The sequence below is a fragment of the Argiope bruennichi genome, chromosome 3 (assembly GCF_947563725.1).
Source record: "Argiope bruennichi chromosome 3, qqArgBrue1.1, whole genome shotgun sequence".
NCBI lineage: Eukaryota > Metazoa > Arthropoda > Arachnida > Araneae > Araneidae > Argiope > Argiope bruennichi.
The window spans coordinates 3,464,963-3,488,163 of NC_079153.1; the positions used below are offsets into that span (position 1 = coordinate 3,464,963).

A 23,201-nucleotide genomic window follows, 5' to 3' on the forward strand; every position below is an offset into this window, starting at 1 on the left:
AAGAATCCAGCCTGAAGACTTTCTCAAGGGTCACCCTCAGGCAGGGATTCAAAAAAAGGGATCCAGACTAAAATGTCCAACAGTATGGACATTTTAGTCTGTATTCTTCACAGAAAAAAATCCCTTTTTTTGAATCCCTGCCTGAGGGTGACCCTTGAGAAAGTCTTCAGGCCGGATTCTTATTTTATTTGGTTTAATTTTGATACTTTTTTTTCTATTAACTTGGTTTTTATTACTAGTATATATATATATATATACACATACATGAAACAATGTATAAATAAAAACAATTTATATGATAATATTTTCTTGGTGATGATATGATCTTTTGTTTACTTTGCATGTGTGTCATTTTTACTATAATTTTTTTTTCAAAGCTTTCTAGATGATTAATTTTCTATTTATTAATTTTCTTTCATAAAATATTTCTACAGTATTTTTGTTATCCCAAGCACTTTGTACATGAATTTATTATTATTATTATTATTACTGTCTAATAAATCGAACTTATTTTACTTTTCTGTGTTTGTTTGGCATATTTCATTACATATGAAGTTGAATTTTTGTTTCAACCTATGTCATGTCTTATATTAAAGTTAATGCAACATATTTTTGGATTCAAATTTAAGATGTTTTTTATGTTAAATTTTGCAGTAAATATGTTTACTTATGAGAATATTTAAGTCTAAAAATTTTCATAAATGAATCTTTGGTTTTAATTTTCCACTTTTCCCAGTACTCAGAATGGCAGTTCAAACTTTGAAAATAAGCCCAATGTATATTCTGACATGAACAAAAATCAGATATGCTCTGGATCAAATTTTTCAAATACGGGTATGTATTCTTGCCTTAAGTTGATAATTTTTTTTTTCTTTGTCTAATATTATTTATTTTTAATTTAAGCTATACTTCATGCGAAACTGTTTATTACACAAGCTCTTACTAAATGCTTCATTAATTGAATCTTTGTTTAATCTTTGATATTAATAATGATGAAAATCTGTTCATTTTTGATCTACAGAACAGATTTATGAAAGTAGAACTACCAAATTTTTCATTGGTATGCTTTTGGAAGATGGAAGTCTGTACATTGCCCCTCTTTTCTTTTTCCAAAATTTGATTATTTAAAAATGATGGCAAATTTCTACATTACAGACATTTTCTACTAATAATTTAAAGAATTACTGTAAAAATTTATATTTATGTCATTTTAGAGTGTACACAGTTGTCTGCCCAATGATACTGATTTAAGTATCTTTTTAAGTTCTTCTAATTTTTATTAAACTTTTTGAAATTATCTTAAAATGCAATCAAGTTTGTTCAAGGAGACACTTTTGAATACCTTTCACATGATATAAAAAGGATAATGATAAACAAACAGAGTATAGAAGAAATGAAAAAGGGAAATTTTATACTTAACTACCAGAAAACACTTTAAAAAAATAATAAATTTTTAGTTCTTCATGACGAAAAAAGTCCAGCATTTTGATATATTTTAAATAAATTTAAGAATGTGGAAAGTCATCATTTCATTAATATTAAATTTAATGTCATACAGTTTTTATTGAGGTTTAAAATCATTCTTAAACTCCTTAAAAGTGATTAATTTTGAAAAAAGATCCTTAAAAAGGGCCTAATTCTCTTGAGAAATCCAAAGAAAAAAAATCCCTCTTCAGACATTGATTATGATATATGGAAAACATTGTCATAAAGCTTAATTTACTGAATGTATTGAAAAAGAAAATGAATCCAGGATGAAACTTCTCCTGGAGTGCCAACACATATTAAGATACCATTTAATGACCATCTTTTTCCTCCTCTTTTATCTTCCACAATGAATATTGCCATTTATTGAAATACTGGAATGGTTATCTTGAAGGAGCAATATGAAATACTGTGTCAAATTTGTTGCAACTCCAGAAAGATTCAAATTTTAATTTTTAGTATATTAGAGGGTGAAGAATTTATTTTAGTTATACTGATAAATGTATGTTTAAACTTTTATATGTTCTTAAAGAAGATTGTGTGAATTGGTTTGATCAACAGAAAATAAAATTAAAGCAAGATGAATTTTGTGTGCCTTAGAGATGGATGCATCAAACATGAAAGAAACTGCTCTAAAAACATAGTAAAGACTTTTTAATATGTTACACATTTGATCATTATTCTCATTAATATATTGTTTTGGAGCAATCCCTTGATTTGTCTATTAAAAGGATTTTAGTATATTTTACCAGTAAGTTAGTTGCTAATAAGTTTACTTTAGTTAGTAAAAGGATTCATTTCATTATATAATTGCATTAGTTGATTTGAGTCCATGTTTTCAGTGATCATGATTTCTATTATGATACTCTTTTTAAATGTCTTCATACATTTAAAAATTATTTTATTAAACTTAAGTTAAAGAAGGTTTCAAAGCTTTTATTCTTTAGAGTCCAGTTTCTATCATTTTTTAATGATTTTTATCTTTTTGTAATTGATAATTTTTTTTCTTTTGTGAAATCTCTCTCTCTATATATAAAATTTGTCCTGTTTGACAAAGCAATGGGCAATATAAACCGTTGAAGGAAGTATTAGGAATATTAAATTTGGCAAAAAATTGCCTTTTGGATATTTGAGGCTTATTAAGAACAGATTTTTTCAAAATATTATTTAGAAGTTTAATTGAAAAGTAAAATCAATATTTTAATGCCTTAACATCAAAGCATATTATTGTACAAAAATTATTTTTACATCCTCTCAGTTTTTTTTTTTTTTAAGTAACTTTTCAATGGTATCAATTTACTTTAAGTGGATGCAATAATATAGTGGAAAAGCATTTTCCCTCCTTAAATATTTGGTGGCTATATGTATCACTTCTTTTAAAAATTATTTTAATTATTAACAATAAAGCAAATGTTGACAAACCTATAGGTTAAAAAAAGTTAAATAACATTTAGTATGATTATTATAAAAAAGTTTTTGATGCTGCATCAACATTTAGTATTGACAAAATATTATAAATAAATCTTATCTAATTACCAAAATGATGGAACGTCAGATTCTTTTAATTTGCAAAATTTATATGGAATTAGGCAAATTTGCTTCTATGACAGAATAATGCTCACTGTTATAAGCAAAGAATTTTAATGAAACTAATATTTATAAGGAGGGTTTAAATACATTTCTTTAAATTATAGAATTATAGTTTGCTTTTTTGTGTGTGTGTGTGTCTGTCTTGAAGTCAGTTGTGTTCAGTTGTTTAAATCAAATCTTCATGAAATTTGGGTTCAAAATGATAAATAATAATTTTCATGTATCGATTTTTGTTTATTAATAAATGTATATATGGTTCTATGAATAAATTGTTATTTGCAGTTTAGTGTGTATAAAAAATAGTTTTGAAATAGATTGTGTAAATAGATTTAAATGTAGATGTATTATCTGATTTGCCTTTCTTTCCCAATTACTTCCCATTAATATTAGTGAATATTAAAAGGCTTGGGAATTATGTATAAAACTTTTATTTTTAACTTTTATCATAAATATTTCTGTTGGAAATATTAAATGATCTTGTTTTTCCCCATAGTTTCCCTTGTATATAATCTGATGTTTTGGAAAATGACCTCTTGCTTCCAAATTAAATAATGTCTGTAATGTAAAGAACTTTTTCTGCATTTGAAAGTCAATATTCTTCATATTATTTAAATTTTTTTATTATGTATGTTTTTTCTCTTTCCCTTATGGTGGGAGGAGGAGACCCCACTCTGATATCAAAATATTACAAATAATAAATAAATAAATTACAGTAATCCGTGCATTGGAAGAAAAAGTATTGAATTATAAATTGTGATTAAAATAATATGATACGGAACTATATGCTGTCTATAAAGGTAGCTTAGAATAAAAAAAAATTGAATACAATGGAAATAAATTATTTAGAAGAAAGTAATGTTTTTTTTAAAGGTGAAATATTTATATATATTTGGATATAGTTCATTATATATATTGTTCATTTGGATATTGTTCATTTATCTTTTACAAGAATATTATTTTAAATCAAAAGATTTCTATTAAATTTAAAAAAATAGACTTCTATAAGAATGGTATTATATCATTCTTATAAAAAGTTTTATGGAAGCTTATATATAACACCCTAAATAATATTACTGATATATATTGCTAATTAAGTTAGAGGCAGTAGATTAACATATATTATTGTAGTGATGTATAGAAATGAACATAATTTAAATACATAAAAGAATTTGCGCAAGAGAAAAAAATGATGCTTGAACAGTGATTTATAAAAGATTATTGCTATTTGAAAAATTTTGTATATGACATAATTCAATGCTCATATGAAATTAGGCATCATTTGATTGTACAAGTATCTTATCCCTGGTAGTTACAGAATAGAGATGCTTAATTTTTAATTGTAATAATTTGCTCATGCTTAATCTTACTCTTTTGATCCTGATAATTATGATTCCATTTGCATTTATATAGGTGTTTTGAATTACAGTTTGGATGTATTACTTTGAATTAAAAGCCATCAAAACAACAATTACAGATAATTTGCTGCATTTGAAACCTTAAACCATTTTCTGTTCTTTCATGACACTACTTATGAATGACTTTAGTATATGATGATATCTATAGTATATGATGATATCTAAATATATATGATTACTTCTAAATATATATGATGCTAACTAAAAACCTATGGATAATCAAATTTGCTTCAGTGGTCTATTACCGTTTGCAATAATTATTCTCTGTTTTTGTTGTCAATTTTACTAATGTTGAGATCAATCAGTCCTCATGTTCTTGCATTATTAAGTTTTACAGTTGTAATATATTGGTGTATTTTTTTCTGTGATTTAACAAAAGGAAAATTCTTCCACTCCTTTAAGTCCTATCTATCTTATTCAGATACATTTAACTGCATATATTCTCATCCTTTTTCTTTTAAAAGGATGAGATATAATATATAATTAAATATGCAGTATATTTTTACCCAGTAAGAGAGAGAAGTGAATTTATTTTGATTATTGCAATATTAAAACCTTAATTCTTTAAGAATGTTTAAAGGAAAGGTAGTATCTTTTGTAGTTTCCCTTAAGCAATCTCTTTTTGCTATTTATATTTTGTTATATATATATATATATATATATATATATATATATATATTGAAACAGCATACAGAATTGTGTTTCATTTGATTGCATTAGTGAAATTATCTTTTCACTTCCCATTTCCAGTCATTTGTATCCGCAATGGATTAAAATGGAGAATAATGGGATAAATAAAACTTCTTTCTTTCTCAAATTATGCTATTGTCATTTTTGCATTTCTGAGAAATGGAAGAAGACATTGCAATTTTTGTATAATTTAAATTCTATTTATCTGAAATTTTTAAAAAGTATTTATGTAAGAACTGTAAAAATGCTATCCATTTTACTTTTAGATTATGGACATTTTCAGTATCCTGCACCTTCTCCTGTCAATGAACAAGTGGTATGCAAAATAACTATTTTTGCTCTTTAAAATATTGGGTTGAATTTAAAATAATTTAATTCTAGCTTTATCTGTACTCCATGGATATTTCTTTATGGAATGATATGAATTTATATATGGATGTAATTTTTTTTTAGTGTAATTATCCACAAACATGATTTAAGTGTATTGAGAATAATTTATCTAAAGTATATAAAATTTGTTCATTTCAAGCTATCCTTTTTTTTTAATTTCATATTAAAACAATTGAAATTCCCCCTGTAATAATGTATTAATCTATAATAATGTATTTATGTGCTCAAATTTTATACTTATGTTATAAATAGTTTTACTTGTTAAAAAGTGTATATTCTGTAATATAATATTCAGTGTTTTTTGAAATCTACTATACATTGTATTAAAATTCACTTTTTTATAGTAATTTTATGACATTGTTTTTATTATGGCAACATTAGTTTGAGTTGAATCTTTCTTTCTAAATTAGATTCGACCTCAGATTTCTCAGTCAGTCAAACTTGATGTACTTTGCTCTAGTGTAGAAGATCCAGTAACTTTTTATGGCTATCCAGTAAATAGATCTGAAGACCTTATGATGATTACGAGTTCCTTAAATAGTTTGAATTTCAGTCACAAGCCTCTTGAAAAGAAACCATCTTTGAAGAAGGCATGTTTTCATTTTTAAGTTTTGATGTTGTAATGTGCTTGTATATTTTAATTCTTAAAAGATTTTTTTTATTGTTTAATCCCAATGTACTATTAAATATTTATTCTAGATCATTTTTAATATTTATTTCATAAATTTATCTCCTAACTGTAGTAGCTTTTTCATTATTTCTCTTAGTTTCGATTTTATATATAAAAAAAAACTGATTTCATCTACTTTTAAAAATGTTTGAACTTTTAAAGGATCAATTTTAAAACACACTTTTAATCCTTTATTACATTATTTAATTTTATTCAAGAATGACTGGGGAAAATAAAAGATTAACTAAATGGAATGGGGAGTATGGAACTTGAATATTGAGTTTTTGGCAACTTTGTAAACATCATAAAATTGTTGATACCTTTAAGTTTGGAAAATATTAATGTTTTAAAAATTGCAATTATTATTCTTTTGTTTAAAATCTAATTAATACCTAAACTCATTAATTATTTATGAATATTTTTAAAATGCAGTATTGTGGAATACAGAAAAGTTCTTAAGTTGAATGAGTGAATCTTTTAGTCTGTATTTATTATTACGAATGAAAATTATAAATTATATTTAAAAGCTTGGATTTAGGTCAAATAGAACTTAGTTTTACAAAATTATTTTTCTGTAAATTCATGAGTTTTGAATTGTAGAATTTTAGTTTGTTCTTAAAGATTGACGATATGGATACAAGCAATAATACTAAGAGTCAGATGCTTGTGTAAACAATATTGACTTGGAACTTCAACAGATGTTGTACTGCTTTATAAATAAATGAATGAAATTGCTTGTATCTAATTTTACAGATTTAAAAAAAAATCATAAATACTTATTTTTTTTACTTGAATTGGGAAAAGTTTATTTTCTTTCATCAGCATTAATTGTATTGTCATGTTTATAGAAAAATATGTAGCTGATTACAGACACTCATTCAAGCCCAAAGTGGTTTATTTGCATTCAAAAGTATATATCAGTTCATCAAATAAGTAAAATTAATATCAATTTTGGAAATTCTTGTTAAAAATTTGCAATGTTATTATTTTTTTTTCAGGTGTATGCTGCTTTGTTTTCAGAAGATAATTCTTGGTACCGCTGTTCTGTGGTTAAAATTTCTTTGCCTAATAAACCTGGAATGGTATGTTTTATATATATTTCTGTAGTTGGTTGTAAACTTTTTTGCATTATTTAAAATTATTTATTAAGTAAAAATGTGTTAATGTACTTTTTCTCAGTGTTTTTCATGTCCACACCTATAAGAGAAATGCTTCCTTCTACCACAAATACGAAATATTTTGTAGTTTGTTGCTACTATCCCTTTACATCGGTGTTGTAGGGATTTTGCATTTTATTTGATATCAGTTTGTATGTGACATCAATGTATTGTCTGGATAATACATTGTTAAATGATGAACACTATTTTTGAACTATTTAATATGACAATCACCTCACATAATCGATATATAATAAGAATAATTTTTCTGCAGGGCTTCTTTAAGAAGTTTTTAAAAACAATACTTTTAATGCTGTGTACTTACTTTACCCTGGATTCAAATTCCATCTCTAGATTTCACCCTAGGACAATGCTCCATACCATGTGAAAATGTTCCATTTTGTGCAAAACTTCTGTGACTGTGTAAAAGAACAGAGTTCATTTCTCTGGAGGAAATAGAAACATTAAATCTGCGGAAGATGTGCTGTGGTGTTAAGTCTACTATACTTGACTTTATTGAATAGCTTGCTTATTACTTGAGAAACTATAAGCTTATTAAAAATAGATTAGAGATTTTATTTAAAACAATTTTACCTCAAAATCCATGCAAATTGGAGGGAAAATAGTTCTGATTTTGTTGAATGGGTTTGAAAAGTTCTGCAAAATCCTATTGTTGCATACTTTTCGCTTTGTAAGAAGATAATTAGCTTAAATAATATTGGAAAACAGGCACTTATTAGTCATGTAAAAGAGGAAAATATACAATACTTCATGCCAGTTAGAAGAGTCATCATTGATGTTAGTATTTAGAAAGAATACAGAATAAGATGTCAAATCCGAAAACATCAAATTTAATGTGAAAAAAATAAGCCAATTTTGAAATTTTTTAGATTTAAGTGCAATTATAAAGCTGAATTTTTATGGATACTAAAACTTGTTGCGTCACATTTGTCCTTTATGCATTCAATGATATATCGGAATTATTTTAACATATGTTCACTAATAGTGAAATAACTAAAAAATGTACATTAAGCCATGCATAAACGTCGTACTTTATTTGTTACGGATTAGCTCCATGAAACTGATGGCTGAAAAATCTGCAGAAGTTGCTTAACTTGATGCCCAAATACATGAATTGTATACAAAAGGAATAAATAAAAAAAAAAAGGTAATCAAGTGATTATTAAATGATTTGTATCATGATAACAAATGTTTTGTGTTTTATTTCATCCAAGCCCTTAATTTTGTGTGACTTACAGTTAAAGAGCATGAGAGATAATATATCCCCCTCCTTAATATATGAATATAGTTATACTAAATTCTAGATAATAAATAGAGAGAGCATATTTTTATTGTATGTGAATATAAACCTACTTTTAAATGCTATTATTTGGAATAGTATTAAGTTGTTGCTTTCTTTCCTTGCTTTTTCCACTCCTTAAAATCATATAGCATTATAACTGAGTGCTGTTTGCAAATTTTTTTGTATCTTGAATATACATACAGGGAAAATACAGGAAATTCTTTTCCTTGTTTTGAGTGGCAGCCTGAAACATTGACCTTGTGGCTTATTGATGATCATGGCAAAAAGCTAGTCAAACAAGAAATTGCAACCTTTTCAACTTTTCTTTTCAAATTGGCAGATTCTCGCTTAGTTTTTCTTTGCATTTTTTTTTTTTTTTTTTTTTTTTTTCTTCATATGATACTGCTGAATGCCTAGTTACTGTTTAAAAAATCAATGCTGGGTTAACACATGTATTTCTTCGGCATTCAGACGATTACTTGTCAAAAGACAAATTTCCATCATTCTTGAGAGGTAAACAAATCAGTAAGCTATTCTTTTGAGTTGTCACAAACAGTGTGTTCTGAAAATAGAATTAACAAATTATGTTCTTTTAAACTCATTTGGTGTTAATTAAAGCTTTACTTTTCCTTTTGTCTCCATTTCTCTTCCAAGTGCAACATTAATTCTTACTATGATGTAATAATATTCATTAAATATTTCAAACAATATTGATAAAACAAACATCTAATGTCATAGATCAGGTAATTCACTCTCTACCAATCACAAAATGAATAAAATGCAATGTTACATAATTTGTTTTATATATATATATATATATATATATATATATATATATATATATATATATATATATATATATATATATATATATATATATATATATATGTTAAAAGTACTTGGTATTTTTTCTGTACTGTTTGAAAATATTTTAATGTTCCTATTAAACTCGTTTCATTCTGCAATTGATTTTATCACGTCATCTATCAGAGTGTATATATCCTCAGTGATAATAAAATATATTAATATTTTGGGAATTTATTAATTTGAACAAAAATTTTTATTTTATAGTTAGGTTCGAATTGATTGCAAATTTCAAAAAAGCTAGTAAAAAATTCTATAATATTTGTAAGTATGAATTATAAATTAAAGCGAATTAAGTTCGAAAGAAAGTAAATAGAATAAAAACGTCATTTTATTAATTTTTTTCTTAGCACTAATGCTATCATACTTAACCTCCCCTGCCCTTTTTTTTGTTTGTTAATCTCTATTTTTCTATAACATCAAAATAACTTCCCAAGATGAAATTCTCTTTATTAAAAACTAAACATAATTAAATTCATTCTTTGGACATGCTATCAGAAAGTTTCTTTCCATTTCTTATTCATGTCAAAATCATGCCTTTAAAATTATCAAGTTGCAGTATTATAGATTTAAATTTTAAATACAAGAAATGTATCTTATATTGGAGTACTTATATAAAGCAACAAATTTAAACATTGCTTATAAAACACTAGAGAGCTCAGCTTCTTAGAAGATATTTTTCCTTTGAGGATCCCACCACTTTCAGATGATTTCACTCCACAAAGGGATGAAGCAAATTCAGAACTGCACATTTCCAGAATTTTTTGTTAGGCCTTGACCTTGACTTCCATCTTGTAATTTCTTTCATCTCACTCTTATTTTGCTTAAATCACACATAATAATCACATGTGCAATAATCACATGTGCAAGAGCACAAAGGTTTCTGTATCTGAGAATTGGCTGTATATTCATATTCAAAGGAATCAAATTAGTACAGAATTTAAAACAAAAAAAATGTGCATTTCTTACTAGGTAGAAATTTTGCATAACAGTTATAGTATCTGGCATTGGTGAAAATTCCATTTATTGTGTGATATTTTTAACAGTCACTATTGGATATGATATCTTATTAATTATGTGTCTGAGCATAATTGTGTGTATTTTCTTCTTATTTTGGTCAATATTATTTTATTACTTAAAAGATAAGATTGGTTAGAAAAAGTATTTTAATTATAATTGATTTTGGTAAAAATTAAGTTTGTTAAATAAGAATAATTTGGGCAGGAAGGTAATTGGTTACAAGAATTTCATTTTCAGAAACTTTTGTTTTTAATGGCATTTTAATTTTATGCGATATGTTCTGAAAATTTAAATATGTGTTATTGCTCTTTACACTTTTGAACTTTTATAAATTATTACTCCATTTGTTTTTGTAGTGCTGTGTTCGTTACATTGATTTTGGAAATCGAGAAGAAATTAGCTACCAGAATATTATTGAAATACCAGAATCTTTACAAAAGGTGCCTCCAATGGCATCAAAATTTATTTTGTCCCATTTAGTCTGTGATACCAAGGCAACCAATAAGGTAATAATTAAATAAAGGATTTTTATAAATAATTATATAAAACAAAAGCTTATTACTAGCTATGGATTATCTATTACTGAAAAATTTGTTTCATTTTCATTTGAAAATATTATATTTACTCATTGTAATGAATATAATGCTTAAATATAACTTATAATTCTGTAATCATTAACTTTTTAGAGATCGTGCCTTCATCAGCTTGTAAATAAACGAATGACCCTATCTGCAAGATTGTCACATAATATGGAATATCATGTTTTTTGGTGTTCTTGTAATGGCAAAGATGTAATTTCAGACATCATTAGTAAGGGTTTCGCCAAACCTGTGAGGTAACTTCTGTGATTCTGTTAATATTATCAGTGGTTAAAATTATTTATTTTTAAAGGGTTGATTGAATAGCAAAATTATTGTTACTCACTACATATTTAAATCATAACATTACTTTGTTATTTGTGTTACTTTATTCTGTTTTTGATAAAAAAAAATTTATTTAAGTTAAGTAAAATTATTTAAAATTTATCAATTAAAAATAAGATAAGTTTTTATTAAAAGACTTGGGACTGGTTGATCCTAATATTTTAATATCTAAACATATTTTTACTAAATTATCACCAATTTTGTAATAATTGAATTAATTATATTTCATTTTAGGCTTGAATCCTGTAACCAAGAGTTAAATACAAAAAGTCGAGCTTATGCATGTGGAAGTGAAAATAGAGCATCTTCTAATTACAATTCTTGTGCATCTTCCCTTTATATACCAAAAGCATTAGAACCCCCTGTTAATGGTGCAGCAAATAACAACAAAAAGACCCAGAAAAACCAGTGTAAGTCTAAGGAAGGATCCCCAAGGAGTGAAGAAGTATATTGCAATGGAATTGCTGAGGAAGTTAGAAAAGACAATGAATTTCATCCAAAAATGATAATAAAAAGAGGTAGTGAACTTGGTGATATAGTTAGAAAAAGTTCATTGGAGGCTTCACCTAAAGAAAAGAATTCCAGTCAGCCTTCTGCTTACATGGTTAGTAAGCTCACTTTTTTTTAATGCTTCAAGATCGGGGGGGGGGGGATGACAGAAAAAACCCTTAAATTTATGTATGAGATTAAAAAAGAGTGTAGTATGAAGCATTTCATAAAAACAGATTTTGTTTATCTTTTTATGTATTAAAAAAAGAATTGCTTGAATAATCATCTCTACATTGAATTATTTGTGTCCATGTTTTGTAACGAAGTTCATAAAACAAACTTATTGAAATACTTAGTTATTTAGTTTTGTATGCTTTTTTGCATGTCATATATAGATTTCTATGCATTCATATTATGTTAACTGGAAATCTATCAATAGTTTAAGAAAACTTAAATTTTATATCAAATATTTAAAAAAGTGAATTCTTTAATTGGAATGTTCATAAACTGAAAAAAAAATCAGATACTTGATATTATATAACTACTTATTAATCAGCATCGGGATCAACTGCCCAGGAAACCAGTAATCATCAGAGAATTCCGGGAGGTTAGGGAAAAGTCAAGGAAATTTATTATTAAACTGAAATTTTTTTTTATAAATGTGTAATTTTTAGCGAATTCTAATGAAAATCAAACTTTAACTGGTAGTCCACCAATTGTATATATGTATAAATATATAATATTTTTGCCAAAAGTTTTTGTTTGCTTCCCACTACAACAACAAGTTATCAACATAATTAGCAAAAATTGTTTTGCATACTTTTGTAAAGGGCAGCTTAATCCTGCCCAGTTCATATTGATGTTATGATTTTAAGCTTTAATGAGCTCTTTTATTTAAAAAGATATATATGGAGCTATTCCTCCCCTTTTCTTCTTTCAAACATCAAATCTATCATGGCAATTGTAAAACATTGCCCCATTATTATATTTCCAAAACAACTAATTTTAATTAAATAAGTATTTTTCAATAATTTTTCCCCCTCTTCTTGGAGATATTTTTGTTGAATTTTGAAGTATCAGGCATTATTGCTATTATTTCCTTGAAACATTTTTGTGTGTGTGTTTATTTAATCTTTAGCATTATAAACACAGATTACTAAATTCTTCATCTTAATGAATCCTATGGACATCATGAAACAGATGTTATTGCTAACATTTTTTTAAATTTTGTGTTCGTTTAAAATTTCCTATACATTCAACAAAATTCTTTATAATTTTAAAATAATGTTAAACACATGAAATTAATTTGTTTGATACATTATAGGTACACATGCCTCTTGTAATTTTTTCACGATTTATTAAAAAAAGAGTAGGGCAGTGTTTTTCTTACGCGGATTGATGTGTACGAAACTGTTTGACACTAAAATTTAATATTATCTTTTTGAAATTTATACTTCTGTAACATTTTTCTTCTTAAGCTGCAAAGAAAAAAATTGATAAGGGCCAATTTTCTACTTTTTTCCTTTATTTTATGGGTTAAACATTGTGCAATCTGTTTTATTATTATAGCTGGTGAGCTAAAAGTGAATGCAATTTCGATTTCATTGAAGAATTTTTCTCATTTTGATGCAAAAATTTCATTTGTATTTATAAAGGAGATTTTTGTTAGTAAAATTATTGTTTAGTTCTGATTGGATGTTGGTGAACATTATGGATAGGGAAACCCCACTGGAAGGAAACAAATCATTTCATTCTTAAGCACTCCGTAAATGTGTGTATATTTTTTCACTACTTTTTTTTTTTTTTTTTGGTGAGTAAACTTAACAAACAGTTTTGAGATATGACTAGTTGGCTAAAAGTCGGTTTGTATGGGCATGTATCCTCTAGTGTTGGTTAATACATTTGCAAAAAAGTGGAAGGGTTTTCAATATTAGCTGAAATATTTTGTTGTTGTTTTTCCCTGATAATTACATTTTATTTTACATTAATTTTAGTTAAAAGAGTAGAACAATTTTTCAAATAAAATTGTGAACATATTGTGCATTATTTAAAGAGAATAAAATAAAGCAATGTTGTTCTGAAGATATTAAAAACATCCAAAAAATATCAGGGAAATTTCTTTAAAAACCTGGAAAAGTCAGAGAAATTCAAACCACAGAAATGGTGGCTGTCCCGATCAAAAGTTTTTTTAAACCCTTCTCCCACCACCACCTATACAGAATCTTTATAAAATTGTTCCTTATTCCAAGTGTATTTATTCATGTATACCTTTTTTACAACTCCTCTTTCATTTTTACAAACATATATCTGACTTTCTGAAATTAATTCAATCTTCATGTGCTTTTTTTTACTAATGTGTATTGCAATATTATTTAGAAACTGTTCTAATGTTAGAGTATTTCATTTAATTTTTATATTAATTTTTTAGCTGGATTCAGTTCACCCTAACTTGAAATTCATTAACAACATCAGGAGTTTAGTATCTCAATCTTCTGATGATAGTATTATAAGTTCCGCTGTAGAGTTGCTGAAAAATGAAATTACTACTATTGTGCACTCTGAAGTATCTATTAAAAGTGTTATTTCTGCATCACAAAAATACTGGGAATCTGTAGAAAATTTAAAGAGATTTGTTAATGAAAAAAGAAGAGAAATTTGTACTAACATGGGATTGCCTTCTTCTTTTGAGGTAAAATATTGGATTTTTTTTAAACTATCCATTTCATTTATTTAAAATATTAGTGCATTATGTGTGCGTTTATTTAATGCTCTTATATGATTCTGATTTTATTTCTAGGAAAGACTGACTTGTTTAAAATCAGCCAGAGATTCATTCCGAGTTGACCTTTTTAACAAACTTGAGGATTATTTAGGAAGCTGTGACAGTACAATATTTCAAAGAAAAGAGAAGATCCAAGTAATTATTTTAAAATAAAATCGGAATAATATTACAATCCTTATGTGAGGTCTCATTTTTTAAGGATCTCCTGTTTGATCTCTTGTTTGATAAAGTTTTCTTATGTGTGTTATTATTTGTAATGATTATTTTGTTTAAATTAGAGGATTACAAACCTATTTGATTTTTATGCTTACTAAAGTATTCTTGTGAAGCTTTATTTTTAAAATTTTAATGGAGGAAAATTGTCTTTTAAATGATAATATTTATCATCATGCAGATTAAATCATCTATATCTTCTAATTGTGGTAATGCATTGTAAAATGCAACATCTTCAGGATATATTTATCATTTGTAACAAAAAAGAAAAAAATATTTAAGTCCCCCCCCCCAAGAAAAAAAATATATATATAACTCTCTGCTATGAGATATGTGCTAACTATGAAAAACCCAATTAAATTATAAATTTTGATTTTATCTACAAAAAGTCACTTGGATCTGTTTCAGAATTAAAAATTTTAAAAAAGTTAAAGAATTGAAATATATTTGTAATAGACTTATCTCATATTATGCTATGCAAAAAAAAAAAAAAAAAAAAAAAAAAAAATTGACTTTTTATTTACTGAATTATTTTACCATTAATTTTTCAAATTTATTTTTGAGCCATTAGTTAAGTTTTGGTAGAGAATAAACCCAGGAAGAAGAATAAAACTGTTTTGATTAAAATAATTTAGTTATTTAAATTAACAATAAAAGATTTTTAATGTTATTTTTAGTTGGCATCTTCTGCTTTCTATTGGAAATATGTTCTTTCAAACACTGTTAGAAAGAAATAATCATATTGTGAAGGTTAGCCATATCTAAATGGTTCTTTTAAAGTGCCGTTGGTAAATTAAGGGTTAAATGCTTGTGGTTTCACAAAAATATGTGTCTTCAAATTTAGAAATAAACCTTTGTATGTACTAGATTTCTTATTTTAAAAAAAAAAAAATAACTGCTCTATGAGCTGCATTCAATTTTCTCAGTTTTTGATAACTGTGTCGAAAATTATAGATGATGCTGAATGCATTCCTTATCTTTTGTATTTAGTCTTTTACTCTTCCCTTGTATAGTTCACATTTTTGCAAATTACTTTTAAGCATATGCTTGTGAGCTTTTAAGTTTGACTAACTTTAGCAACAAGTATTATGATATGTAGTCAGTAATTGGGATCTATCCATTATAAATCTACTTCATGGTGTCAGAAGTTAAACACGTGGAATTTTAAATATAGTTTCTCTTGTGTGCAATGAGGAAGATTTGTGGAACTAATAGCTTTAAATTTGGTTTAGATAGTGTGAGTTTGTGTTTAAATTGGTGAATCTGTTTGTTGTTAATTGTGATGTAATATCAATGCAGTTATACCTAATTGTGAACATTAATGACTACATTAGTTGTGTTGAGTCAATATTGTGGATTAGTTAGTTATACTGCATTTCTGTTAATTGTGTGGATTTGTTATTTTGATTTTCATAACTTTTAATGAAAGCTGTTATCAAGAGGTGAGCTGAAAACCTAGTGGATTATTAAACTAGAATTATAGATTTAAAAATCTAGCTGCAAATTATGTTATTTATGAAAGTAATATTGATTTTGTGTAAAATGTAATTGATTGCATAATTGAAGAAAAAAAGAAGTAAACTAGCAATTAAAAAATTAGACAATGATTTTAAGTTAGAATTAGTGAAAACTAAGTGAACACATTTTAGTTAAAGAGTTGGAAATGGAAAATATACAGGTCAAGGTGCAATCTAGTGAGATAGAACCATTCAAAACTAATCTACAAAATTTGATTAAAAACATAGCTCTTATGATTTTTGTGTCAAATAAGGCAGAATTACTTAATTGTTTGTGCATCTATTAAAAGAGAATTCTTTAATACAAAAAATTTTCCCAAAGAATTGAAAGCCATAAAATTAATGGATAAGAAGCATATTGAGACATAGCTGAAAAAGAACTTCAAATAGTTCCTCACAAGTATTACTATCAATTTCGTTATAGTTATAAATCAGAAAATGATATTGATATGCATTTCACTTTAGATGAAGCAAAACTTTTGAATAGTGTCAATTTTATGACTTAAGCAACCTTAAATCAGTGTGCAATCAGTGAATGATAAAATCTGCTGTGGACTTCATTGCAAATTATAAATGCATATTACTGTTAAACATGGGTAAACTTGATACAAATTGCAATAGTTAAGCTGGGAAAACGACATATATTTTTCAACTAAGGATAGATGTAAACCTGAACCTTGCAAAGCCTTGTGCTATAAATGAATTTCTCTCAAAATTGTGATAAAAAAAGTGCAACATAAGGAATTGTTTTCATTACTGGGTATTATTTTATACAGAAAAGGAAGGCATTAGATTTATAATTAAAAACTGAAAAACAAGAAATATAATATTGTGAACAGCAAAAACAATTAATAATTCCTCGCTGTTGAAGTCATCTATAATGCTTCTTATATATGTAGCATTTATGCTTCCAATCTTGGATCTAACATGAGAATTTTATGACAATAATATCCAATATAGGGGAATATAATCATTAATAAAAGTTTTAATTGATACTTGTTTATTAGTTTTGTTTTTCTTGTGGAAATGTTAACAGGGGGTCCAATTCCACATATCTGAGATATAAGAAATGTTTAAAGAAAGATTCAAAGGTAAATCAGTAAAAATTTGTCTAACATTCTGCATTATTAAGGTAGTTAACAATAGAAAACAATTAAAATGAACACATTAGTGATGTTGAAAATGTAATTTTATGTTATAGAAAATGAAGGCAATTATTCAGATAATCTTTCAGTTGTCCTACATCTGATTTGATTTAATGCCTCACTAGCCACTTTTGATAATTGCAGTTTGTGCACCATATTAATAGCATTAACATGGTCATACCAACCAACTTTAATGAATTACATTTAATTACACCAAATGAAACTACTATTTTAAATTATAGTTGCCCACCAAGCATAAAACATTTTGATTCATTGCATGCTTGAAAAGTGGCAGAATAAGCTAGCAAATTCGGTACAGTTGTTGGCTGTCAGTTTAATAAATTTTTTTTATTTTGTAGTATCACTTGAAAATAGAAAATAATGGAGGAGACAGTCATTATTGATATGTCTAAGAGCATTAGCTTTCATATGTTATTTTTTTTTTAAAAAAAAAAAATAAAATTAATATTGCGATTGTGGACTGGGGATTCTGAATGTTCTACCCTATAGAGAGTATGCAATGAAGTTATGTTTGTGAGATTTCTTTTAAAAATTATGGGTGATGTAGAACAAGCAATTGATAACATATCAAGGTGTTATGGGCTTTTGTATAAAATAAAAATTGGTAAAATCATTTCTGTGGATAGCTCTGGGATTCTTTACTTTGGATTTACCTATTATTTTAAATATATAAATTGTATGATGAATATAGCCACACTTAATCTTAAAAACTGAAAAACAAAAATATTACAATTGATAATTAACTAAGGATTGATTAACTTTGTACTTAGGCTGATGTTAACATATCATAAAATTTTAATTGTATGAGTATTAAAAGATTAAATTTAATAGATACTTGTATTTTTTATAGATATTATTTCTAGTTATTTATGATGGCTATAACTATATATTTTTCTATATTCCGATTTAGAAAATCATAACTGATCTAGAAAGCAACTCAAATGCATGGATGAATGTGCAACTTCCGAAAAAACCTGAAACTATTGATGAACTTATTGTAGAATATAATAAAGTAAAGGTTGGTGAATGAATTGCTTCTAATTTGTATGTAAGAATTTTGTCGATATTTAAGGTCTAAAATTTTCAGAACATAGTTTTTTTGCATGATAAACTTATTTTTTGTTTTAACCAAATTTACTGATATTTGATATCAACTTTTAAAACATTTTTGCCTTAATAGTTAAAGTTATAGTTAAAGCTTAATAGTATAACTTATAGTTAAAGAAAAATAGTTAGCAAGAAGGAGTTTTGATTTCCATTCAAGCAATATATTTAATTTTTTACCCCTTCCTTAAGAAACAATCTTCTACCGCTCATAACATTGATTCAGTATGAAATATTAACACATGTGCTTGAATTAATAAAAAATTTTGGGGCGCTGAATAGTTTAGATTTTTGATGATTTGAATTATTGATATTTGAGTTATTTATCTTATGTACCTTACTAATTCCTTGCTTATTATGAAAGCAATTATTTGCACACTACATTTTTATTTATTGTTATATATTCACTAAGTTTTTAGTAACAGTATTTGACTTTTAGTTATAATGCCATTTTATTTCTTAATGCTTCATAAATGAAGAATTTGTTAGATTGTATATCATTTAATTCAGTCTATTGCTTGTTATATAAATAGCATTGTAATCTGTGCACTTTCTGATTTTTATGTCTTCAACAAGGGAATCTTCTGTTATATTTATTTACTTTGAAATATTTTGCTATAATGCAGTTTTCTTTGATGTGTCTAAAGAATTTTCATATGGTCATATTTTAACTATTTGCTAATTTCAAATTTTAAAAGAATTTGTAATAGCTGTTCTTAGCATGAGTCATAATGCTAAGAGGTATTCTCCTTGTGTTTGTCTTTGTAGTATATGAAATTTTATATCCTAAATTTCAATTTTTAAAAAATATATTTTCTTTTTTATTAGAGCATTACGTGCTACATTAATTTCATGCAATTCACATTAGAGTTGTGCAATACACTGAAGGAACCATTGTTGAATAGTGATATGAAAGGAAAAGCAGTTTTAGTAGAACTTGCATTCTAACCTTTTTTATTATTTTTATTAACATCATTAACTGCAATTACTACCTCAATCTATTTCATCCTATTAAATGTAAGAATGTATATTACACGTCTTTTACTAAATAAAATATTTATTTTGTTTAGTTAAATAATTATTTTCATGCCTAGAAGATGGTGAAAACATTTAAACAATCTAGCTCTTCATAACTGAATTTAAAACTACTATATCTGTCTTTCAATTTTTTTTTTTTTTTTTTTTTTAAAGATAAATACAATAGATTTATTTATATGAGCTATTCCTGATACACAATTCTAAATAATTGTTTTTAAAAATATTAAATTAGTGTTTTTATTTTTAACTTAAAATTCTGAAATCTCCCCCCCCCCTGCATTTGCTTCAATTTTCTTTTTCATTTACTTTATTCTTTTTCTTTTTTTTTTTTTTTTTAATTAGGAAGAACGGTGGAATTTGGTGTCTAAAACACGAGCAAAAACAGATCAAGCTCATCAGCAGTTTGATGATATACTATCAACCATAAAAAAGGTATACTCTTTGTAATTTTTTATTGCTATTTTATTACTTTTCAGTTCTGATTCAGAGTATTTTTTAATTTATATGTGAAGAATAAAATGTTCCTAAATAATTGTACTTTCTGCATAACTTTACATACAAATGCGATTGTATAATCTGATGTTGTGTTCTCTACAAATGTAAATATTTTTTAAGTTCAATTTCATACAAAATTAAGTGCCACGTCATTTTGTAAGATTGATCTAATGTTTTATTGCTTTAATTACTATTAAAAATTTATCTTGAAATGCTTCAGTTCCATTCATGTAATTGTGTTTTATTCTAGGAATTTCATTTAAATACTTTAGAAGAAAATGAAGTTTCAAATTTTAATTCTAATGTATATAACATTGGCAAAACTACATCATTTGATGATCAATTAAAGAAAGCATTAACAATCTTTGGAAATGCTTTAGAAGAAGAAATCCAGACTTTAACTGTGGTAAGTGAACTCTCTTTTAATCTATTATTACTTTTATTCTGTTATTCTAGTGGTTCATTTATCACTAGACACCTAAAAATATTAATAACTTTGTCTATTTCCATTTTAGAATAAGGACTCTGGAAATTATTCTGTTATTCAATGCCTTCTAGATATTCTGGATGTCCATAAAGAAAAAATTGATTCTTTATGTGATCATTATGAGAATTATTACGCTGTATACAATGATTTAAACAAACTACCTGATATTAAAAACACTTTGGATGAATTAAAAGGTACTAGCAAGGAAGTACATACATTGACAGAAGAACTTTGTCATAAAGAGGTAAAATTTACATTTTTTTTTTTTTTTTTTTAAATCTTAGAATAAAAAAATATTATCTAAGCTGTCTTAAATGTTTATAATGTCCTCACTAAAAATTATATTTATTTCTAGGATTCTTATGGGAATGATGCACAGCAGGAAATGTTGGCTTTGAGACAACAAATTCATCGTCCTTTATTAAAAGAAGATTTGCTCATAGTAAAATTTATATTTTCAATTAATTATTATCTGTTGATCTTTTAGTTAGATGGTGCATGTAAATTTTCCTTGTGTTACATAATCATACAATTTAAACATAGTGCTTAAATAAAGAGGTTTATAAACCTTAAAATAATTAAGTAGTTTTAACTTTTCTCATTTAACTGACAGTATTTTATTCAAATTTTCCAACCCATGACTCAGGTTAAAACTCTGTTTCTGTATGGAAAAAGTTTTTTAAAAAAAATGTTGATTAGTAGAACTAAAATGGTAATTTTAATATTAATACATTAAAATTTGATGAGTTCTGAAAACTATATTTCTAAAACCCATTGATAGTGGATCATTCAATACAGTTGGCAAATTAAATATATTTAATGATTTGAGATTAATTTTATTTTTTGACTGGAAATAGATTCTGTTTGAATTTATTGATTAATACAATAGTATGTTCATGTAGTGTAAGCCACCTCTTTGAAAATATTTTATGTTCACTTCAGAAATAACTTGTAGACTCTTATATTTAAGTATTTCAAGCTAAAGATCAAATGAAAATGTTGGTTTTATATAAATAAGAATGTTATCTTTAAATTTGCTTTAACATGATGCAAATTGTGCCTCGGGTATCTTCTTACAAATTTTGATTGGCTCTTAAGATCCTAGAAAATTTTCAAGTAAATTCTCAATAGTCATTCTACCAAACAAGAAATAATGGATTTCTTTCAATTCTACTTAAGAAATATGTGAATAACTAAAAACAGTTACATTAAATTAACTATACTTTGAATATTCCCCTGATCATTTTTGAAGAACTGTTGAATAGTCTGTGGTTGTGTCTGTGGCAAAACTATGGGTTGAAGAAGCATATTTGCTTTAAGAAGATATTGGAAGATTGATGGTCTCTATTTACTTTTTGTCTAGGCAGTTCAAACTTGCTTAAATGCTTTTATTTGATTGTCTGATATATTAATTTTCTTAATTAATAAGTCAAGAGGGTAATGAAGATTGACAAAAAACAACAAGAAATTTAACTGTAAAACTGCAAATTTTGTATCTTGGCGTTATGTAGGTGAAATATGGGAATTGTGGATTAACAATCTAATTTCACTGAAGATTGTAGATATATGTGGTTTGTTTTAAGTTTGCTGTGAAACATTTTGACATGTGAAAATTTGGAAAGTGGGACATTATTTGATCATGATTCAAAATATATAATATCCATTTGAGAATAGCTTTTGTGTAGCTTCAAGACAAGACATAACTCTGTCTAAAGCAATACTTAACCTCATTATTATCAGTTCATTCATGGTGACTATACTTGTTTAAATCTAAGTCAGTGGTTTATAGTTTATGGAAATATGTATTCTGTATTTTGAATAGTGTTCCTTTATGTTTTAATATGCAATGTTGTTATAAAGTAATGCAAAAAACATAATTTTTAGGGAGTTTTAGCCAAGGCAGCAGAATCCCATTTTCCAGAACTGTTTATTGAAGTTCCTGAATTAAATTTACAGAATTATTTAGTAAGTTTAAGCATATTTTTTCACGAAGGATTGTTACTACTATCTTATTTGAAGATTATATTATTATTTTGAAGATGTCAATTAAGATTCATTTTTGATTGTAATGTAAGCTGTTATGTCAGTGTTCACTTAAGAGTAAAAAAAAATTAATATAATTCCTTCTTGTTTTTATAAACTGTTCATAATTTAAAGTTATTACATCATAAGTATATGCTAGTGTGTATTTTTATATAGCTTGCAAAAGTTTGAAAATCTTAACATTGTAGGTATTACTTTTTATAAGTGATTGTAAGTGATTATAAGTGATAATTAAATTTTCGTGTTTAAATATTAATGAAAACATGTTTCACTGTTCACATTTTGAAGAACCTATTTACCTTTTCTCATTGATATAGCATGGAAATTTGGGAGACGTTTTTGTCTTCATGTCATCCTTGT

General features: G+C 25.9%; 1 protein-coding gene across 2 annotated transcripts in view; it reads left to right on the plus strand.

Annotated features, from left to right (window-relative positions):
* The window catches only part of LOC129963248 (serine/threonine-protein kinase 31-like), a 40,609-nt gene that overhangs the window by 8,104 nt on the left and 9,304 nt on the right, over positions 1-23,201 (plus strand). For both annotated transcript variants that reach the window (XM_056077484.1, XM_056077485.1), the window contains 15 exons: positions 737-834; positions 5,447-5,496; positions 5,981-6,160; positions 7,239-7,322; positions 10,941-11,090; positions 11,271-11,419; positions 11,742-12,111; positions 14,425-14,685; positions 14,794-14,913; positions 18,585-18,692; positions 20,159-20,248; positions 20,562-20,717; positions 20,827-21,042; positions 21,154-21,240; positions 22,683-22,763. In XM_056077484.1, the coding sequence (XP_055933459.1) occupies positions 737-834; positions 5,447-5,496; positions 5,981-6,160; positions 7,239-7,322; positions 10,941-11,090; positions 11,271-11,419; positions 11,742-12,111; positions 14,425-14,685; positions 14,794-14,913; positions 18,585-18,692; positions 20,159-20,248; positions 20,562-20,717; positions 20,827-21,042; positions 21,154-21,240; positions 22,683-22,763 (2,200 nt within the window). The remainder of the gene's footprint in view (positions 1-736; positions 835-5,446; positions 5,497-5,980; positions 6,161-7,238; positions 7,323-10,940; positions 11,091-11,270; positions 11,420-11,741; positions 12,112-14,424; positions 14,686-14,793; positions 14,914-18,584; positions 18,693-20,158; positions 20,249-20,561; positions 20,718-20,826; positions 21,043-21,153; positions 21,241-22,682; positions 22,764-23,201) is intronic.